The 7,167-nt window shown below is 40.1% G+C and overlaps 1 protein-coding gene across 1 annotated transcript in view; it reads left to right on the forward strand.

Moving 5' to 3' along the window:
* The window catches only part of heatr5a (HEAT repeat containing 5a), a 44,655-nt gene extending 40,256 nt beyond the window's left edge, over positions 1-4,399 (forward strand). Inside the window, exons 39-42 of the mRNA XM_080871344.1 lie at positions 990-1,097; positions 1,308-1,410; positions 2,054-2,207; positions 2,687-4,399. Of these exons, the coding sequence (XP_080727470.1) occupies positions 990-1,097; positions 1,308-1,410; positions 2,054-2,207; positions 2,687-2,846 (525 nt within the window). The 3' untranslated portion in view covers positions 2,847-4,399. The remainder of the gene's footprint in view (positions 1-989; positions 1,098-1,307; positions 1,411-2,053; positions 2,208-2,686) is intronic.
* Positions 4,400-7,167: the final 2,768 nt, after the last annotated feature.

The following is a 7,167-nucleotide window of genomic DNA, read 5'->3' on the forward strand; positions in this document are numbered from 1 at the left end:
CACATCCAGTCATCCACCCATTCACACACAGGTGATGGCAGCTACATTGTAGCCACAGCCACCCTGGGGCGCACTGACAGAGGCGAGGCTGCCGGACACTGGCGCCACCGGGCCCTCTGACCACCACCAGTAGGAAACGTGAAGTGTCTTGCCCAAGGACACAACGACCGAGACTGTCGGAGCCGGGGGTCGAACCGGCAACCTTCCAATTACAATTCGAGCTGCCAACTCTTGAGCTACGATCGCCCCAGTGGTGTCAAACACAAGGCCCGGGGACCACAATTGGCCCAGCAAAAACTCCATCCAGTCCACTGGACAGCGTTGAAAAATGTGGGGCATAAATTTCAAACTTTTAACTGTAATTTCATTTAATATGTTTCACAGTTTTTGCTCCTTATAATTTCCCAACTCTCCCAAATCCAGTTTCACACGGCACCGAAGGAATTAAGGGTTAGATAAAGAATTAAGCAGCAGAAAGGTTTCACAATTAAATGTAGACTTTTTTTGTTTGTTTGTTTTGTTTTTGTTTTTAAAGTGGGTCCACATTAAAACAGGACATTTTCTGCAAGTTAACAAAACTGTGTTTCGTGATTAGAGGACATTTAGGGAAATGAGCTACCAAAGTTTTACACCTTGTGCTTAAATTTTATGACATCAAAGAGTTGTCCCTACAGATTTTTCATTCACTATAGTGGCATTCCTTTATCATGTAATAAAACTCTTATATTAGAATATCTCAGGGATTAAATATGTAGGAAAACGTCTTTACAGCGAGATAAAATAGTTTCACTGGTCTGGCCCTCTTCAAGTCAATGTGGGCCCACAATGTAAAAGAGTTTGACATCCTTAATCTAGACAGTTTGGGGTACGCCATATTCTTCCAGACCAGTAAAACTCTGGATTAAGGACAGAGTTATGTTCCTCTAAGTCGATATTTGAGTAAGTGTGGGGTTCGACAGTGACAGTGTTTCCTCCCTTCTCTGCTCTAGGTTGTGAGTCACTGTTGTCAGCTGCTAACGACAGTGTTTCAGGCTCAGCCCGGTGTGGCCATCCCATACATCCAGGCCCTTGGTCCGACATTGATTCGATTCCTCCAGGTATCCAACCAAACTTATTTACCATACATGAGTATCTGAGTTGCTTTATGTTCATTAATAATATATATATTATTTTTTGTAATATGTTTAATTTTCTTTCTGTACTGATGCTTGCATGTACACTAAGGGAAAATGAAATAAAAACCTATATGATCACTAGAAGGCATTGTTCAGGTGATTTCAGCATATATTTGTCTGCTTCCTCCTCAGAAGGTGGAGCGGAGTCGTCCTCAAACTCCACAGGAGCTGCTTGGAGTCTTGGAGGGGATCCGAGCGATGGAGGCTTTGATCCAGGCAGCTGATGAATCACAGTGTGAGTAGAGTCTTTAGCAGAGACATGGTGGAGTCAGGAGATGATAGAATGGAAGAAGGTAAAGCAAGGCTCTCTGTCCAAAGGAGGATAGTGGTGGAGTGCAGCAGCCTGATTTGTGCTCTAAATGTGCGAATCCTTCTCAGTATTCACTGCTCGCATATCTGATGTGTTCTCCCTTCCTGATTAACCAGCATGCAGCCCTTCACAACCACGCACTGAAGTGAGAAGCTGTGAAATGTTAGTTTGGTTAACCAGTGATTCAAATTTGGCTGTAGGTGTGCGTGAGAGATGAATGTGTCTGCTGTGAGAACTTAAAGGTGACTAAATTACTGGTTTAAACACTCTGGATTGATACTCCCTGTCCAAATATGACTGAGCACGCTGCCAGCAGGAAAGACAACGTAAACGAGACCTTGTGACTACAGTCAAGCCAATAAAACAAAAAAAACACTAAAATGTTATACACAAGTAGATAAATTCAAGTTACATTCAATTATTTTGTTTAAAGGTCAGTGATTTCAGCTGTTCTTGCTTCCTTGAGCAAAGGTACAAGTCCATCCAGCTTTTGCTGAGATATTTAACAGATAAAACATTCTCCCCCATCTGAAGCTTGTTCCCATGTTTTGTGTATTTTGCCCTTCAGGTCCTCAGCTGGTGGCAGTCTTGCTGCCCCTCCTCATCTCCTTTCTCCTGGACGAAAATGCCCTTAGCTCTGCTCCCCTGCCATCCAGGTCTCTTCATGATTCGGCACTCAAGGATCTGATGCGCTTTGGCCCTCAGCACCCAGCTGTCTTCAGGTCGGTAGTGATGTGTGCAGTTATTTTTTTGCATACGGGTCTGGTTTGGTTTGTATGAAACGCTCCTGCTGCTCTCAGTGGACTGAACTGTACAAGCAACCTTTTTAGCTCTTTCATAATTTGTTTTTTTTATGTAGATTACATGTTGATTTCTGGGATTCATGAGTATTTTATTTTCCTGCTCTTCTCCTCAGTAAGAAAAAAGTTTACAATAATGTGATTATAGGCTGTAGGAAAAAGCATTGTATGACTCCTCTCTGAGGTTTTAGGATTTTATTGATCTCCAGGAACTTTTGGATGATTTTCATATAGTTCAAAATCATTTCCACTGTAGTTTCACCCTACCTGTGAAGGAGAGATTGGCAGTCTCCATCAGTAATTAAATCATGTCATGCAGAGCAAAGCCATGTTTTGTCATGCTGCTTTTAAGGATCAGTGAATATGAAGCAGGCGGTTATATATTTTCCTTCCTCCTACAGGTCACTCATCACAACATCGCCTCACCTGAAGTCTCGTCTTCAAGCTGCCATCAAAGGAAATCAGGAGAGTTTGAATATTAAAGCTAGCAGTGCTAACCCAGCTGCCCACAGCACTGGGAAGTCCTCTCCCAGCATCACGCTCAAAACAAAGTTCCTGTGAGGCAGCCAAGCTTAGATCCGCCACACAGAGACTGTCTCTGGAGTTTAACGTCACTAACACACTGTGGTACTTGTGATTGTTCTGAGGGACATTCTGACTGGTTTTGTGGTACACCATATTGAAATATATGCAGATAGCAGACCAAAAAAAATTCTGTGAGTTCACTTCCTGTCTCATTTTGGAAAAAGGAAAAAAAAAAAAACTAGATCGAATTTCGATTTTTTTTTTTCTTTTACTTTTTCCAGCACACTGCATGCCACCTCACATTGACGCTTACCTTTATTATGTCATTTGAAAAAATCAATTCTGCCAGGTTGGCATGTTTTATCACACGAACTGTGCATCATACATACGTCATACATACCTGTTGATCAAATCACAGACTGACTCCTCCCCAGGACACATGAGCTTCAGTTCATATCTACGAGAATGAACTTGAAGAGTTCAAACTCAGCTTCAAAACGAACTGAGGCCGGTGTCAGTAATTTGGTGAATGATCAACATGATGGCTAACAATATCAAAAAGAGTCTTGTGTGAAACCGACTGAGCTTTATTCACCTTGAAAAGAAGGGAATGTGATTCAATTGTATTCAGATAGAGCTGTGTGCAAACAAGAGAAGGAACCAGTTTCATTGGTTCTGGCATGTGACACGGACGCCTCCTAGATGCTTCCTGAATGAGCTGTTTTGGGTGTATCCAACAGGTAGGAGACCCAGAGTCACACACGAGAAATGTCAGGTAGTCAGATTTTCCTCAGTTCCTGACTAAGTAACATGAACAGAAACCATCTGCATAGCTATAATAAGAGCTTTTAGAGCTAAAGGGAAGATGCCTTGTTGCTTCCTTTATTATCCCCTTTAGTAGAGGATACAATAGAACATTCTGAAAGGAGAGGAGATAAATCCTGCCCAGATTTCATTCGTCAGATCATTTATAAAAACAATCAACATAAGTTGCGCACATCATTTAATACACACATCAGGTTAATAGTGCCTCACACCGCTCTTATGTCCTAAACCATCAATGATAGGCTGTTAAACCCACAGCTGAACTGTGAACATTACACTGCTGTGATCAGATTTGCTTTCTTGAGGTGTTGCCACGGGAACAATTATTTGTACTGTAAAGAATTATGAGCTATATCTTAATGATCAAAGCGTATTAAAGGATTACTACAATTCATTTTGTATTAAGTGTTGCTGTATTGCAACTTCTTGGGTTATTAAGCATTAATTTGAATTAAGTCACAGCATGCCATCATAAAGGTGGGACTTTAACTGATCAACCCTGGGATACCTGGGTCATCAGTTAAGTCTTTTGAGTTACATTTTTCACCTCTTGCATATGACCTCAATCCAATCTCTATCATCAAGACTGGGACAATAACAAAAAGTGACATAACTGCTCCTGTATATTGTTAGTATCCCTTTCCATTTGCCCGTGTGTTTGCTTTACCATTAAAGCCACTTTAATGGTAAAACTACCAACAGCTGTTAGCGTGCATGTCCTAAAAGGCAACATTCAGTTGCCTGAGGTTTTTTTTTTTTTTTTTCTCCCAAGTATAAGTTTTGCACACTTGCCAATTTCACTTTGTTATTTTTTCATTAGATTTTTTTTATGAACCCATTCATGATTTTTTTTTCAAAGACATTGTGCTAGGATTGATCACATGTCATTTTTCTGCTGCTCTGAGCACCACATACATTTTATTCAAGCAAAAGCAGACACATCTACAGTAGATATTTGCAAATCTAAGCAATCTAGATGAGGAAACAGCACTGCAGACCACAGGAAAACACATACTTGTGATTTTTGAGGTTAACTGCCCCTCAAACAACACTACACTAACAGTTTAATGTTTTTTTGAGTGTGCTGTTATCTGCTGTAAAAAGCATTGACTGGTTACTTAAACCTAAATCTCATCAGTTTGTTTAAAAAGAAAAAAAGTCTTTACTTTGTAAATGTAAATGTTGTCCTCTTAACATGATTTTCTTGAATGATGATGGGTAACACTAAAGTACTGACCAGCAATAAGTGTACGAGGCAGCAGAGATTGAGTGTCTGTCTCTGTCCTGGCCATCTCATTTGTGCAGTGTACAGGTGTGAACTGAATGAACGAGTAGGTACAGTTAAATGTTCTGAACATGTACAAATAAACGGTCTTTAAATTCATCTCTTTGTTTTCTTTCACATTTAGGTTTGTATGGTTTAGAAAACTGACTATGAAGGGTTTAAAGATGGTAAATGTAAACCTTCCAAATGATCATGTCCTCCAAAGAACTGAGTCATGAATTCAATCTAAATTTGAGTACCGCTCAGACATTTGGTAAAAGGACCACAGCATAATTCAATCACTTGACCCTACCAGCAGAAATAACTGTTAAAGAAGGTGCATTTCAAGATCTACATCCTAATCATCGGAGTTCAAAGTACGGTAGTAGTAAGGCAATATATCTTACGGTTAAGAAATACCATTGCTTTTCCAATAGATAAACTAAACCCAGCAGACAGAACAAGTAGAATGTACATAGTGCAATGCATAAAATGTGACCAAATATGACCAAACACATATTTTTAAAAAAGGCAAAAACATCTGAAAATAAATACTGGAATTTTCTACATGATACATTTAAACCAAAATATAAAGTAATATTACACATATAAGTCAATTTACAAAAGAACCAAAAACAATTACGATTTACTAAATGTGGTTAAAAACAGCACAGCAAATATCAGATGACATTAAAGTGGCTCTGTGTAAAGTGTAATAGCGCAGCTTTGAAATAAAAAGTTAACTCAAAGGTGATTCTCTTTCAAGTTGGCTCTCTTTACCGCTTTTTGTGTAGCCCATTTAATTAACAACTTACTGATAACGTCTTATTTGATTTACCTGCAGCATGGCCTCTTCCTCTTTCCCTCCTGCGCTTTCCTGCTCAGTGTGTTTAGTAACTCCTCTCTGGAGCTCTGGAGACCCAGTGTTGGGCCAAAAAGTGATTTCTGATGTCATTATGTGTTTTTAACGTCTACTGTCTTTACTAATATTAGTAAATACACTCTAGTGAACATGATTCATGAAGGGATTGTAGATCAAATTAAAAAGAATACCTGTTTTTGAAGTATCTTCATGACTCTGCTATATTGTCGTCAGTCCAGTCCTTTTTGGTCACTTCAAATACTTTTATAGAACTACTATCATCTAGTTTTAATGTCAGTGGCACATTGTACCAGGATAAATTGGTCTCTTTAACAAAAACTGGTTGCAGCAGCTATTTTATGATAGGAATGCTTTTACTGGCTCCAAATTACTTGACATTCTTCCTGAGAGATATGATTGATCTGTTTTTGACAGAATTTAGGTCAACGAGTAATTTCTAACAGCTTAAATTCCTGCAATCACTTTTTGAACCGGCTTCGCACCCTTGAAAAACCCGTAGCTAGGCCCCTCTAGCTGGAGCAGCCAAAGGTAGCGTAGGCCCCGTTGGCTCTCCCCCAGCAGATTGTCCCAAGGGAAAACAGGATGGCTAGGTAACAGTGAGGAGGAAGCGTAGTTGTAAACAAAAGCCCATGGTACACCACCAACCCTTTCCTGTGTATAATCGGTTTTCCCCATACTGCAACACCCGCCGTGGAGCTATGTATTTACACACCTCTTTGCATTTAATTACATGTTATTATTAATCCCTGTCTCTCTTCCACAGCATGTCTTTGTCATGTCTTCATCTACTCACCCCCAACCTGGCGCGGCAGATGGCCGCCCCTCCCTGAACCTGGTTCTGCTGGAGGTTTCTTCACGTTAAAAGGGAGTTTTTCCTTCCCACTCTCACCAAAGCACTTGCTTAAAGAGAGTCCTATAATTGTTGGGGTTTTCTCTGTTTTCTTTGTATTTTTGTAAGGTTTTTACCTTACAATATAAAGTGCCTTGATTTCTATAGTGCCTTGTGATTCCATCCTGCCTTCCTGTAGGCATGTTTGTCTTTTATTGTCTTATGTACATACAGAGCACCTAAAACCAGTGTTGGGGAGTAACGGAATACATGTACCGCCGTTACGTATTTAAAATACAAAATATGAGTAACTGTATTCCGTTACAGTTACCGTTTATAAAGGTGGTATTTAGAATACAGTTACTTTGTTGAAATAAATGGATTACACGGCGGTACTTCCCTGTTTCATATTGTGGCGGGTCAGGACTGTTTGGGTTTTGTTTGACAGCTACGTTCTGTTGTTCCAGGCGGCAGCGCCATGGTTACAGGGTGACGCTCTCTCTCTGCGTGTTTCCTGGATGAGAGAGGCCTTTTTGTTGTTGGAATGCTACCGGTA

The sequence above is a fragment of the Rhamphochromis sp. 'chilingali' genome (assembly GCF_963969265.1).
Source record: "Rhamphochromis sp. 'chilingali' genome assembly, chromosome: 21".
NCBI classification, from domain to species: domain Eukaryota; kingdom Metazoa; phylum Chordata; class Actinopteri; order Cichliformes; family Cichlidae; genus Rhamphochromis; species Rhamphochromis sp. 'chilingali'.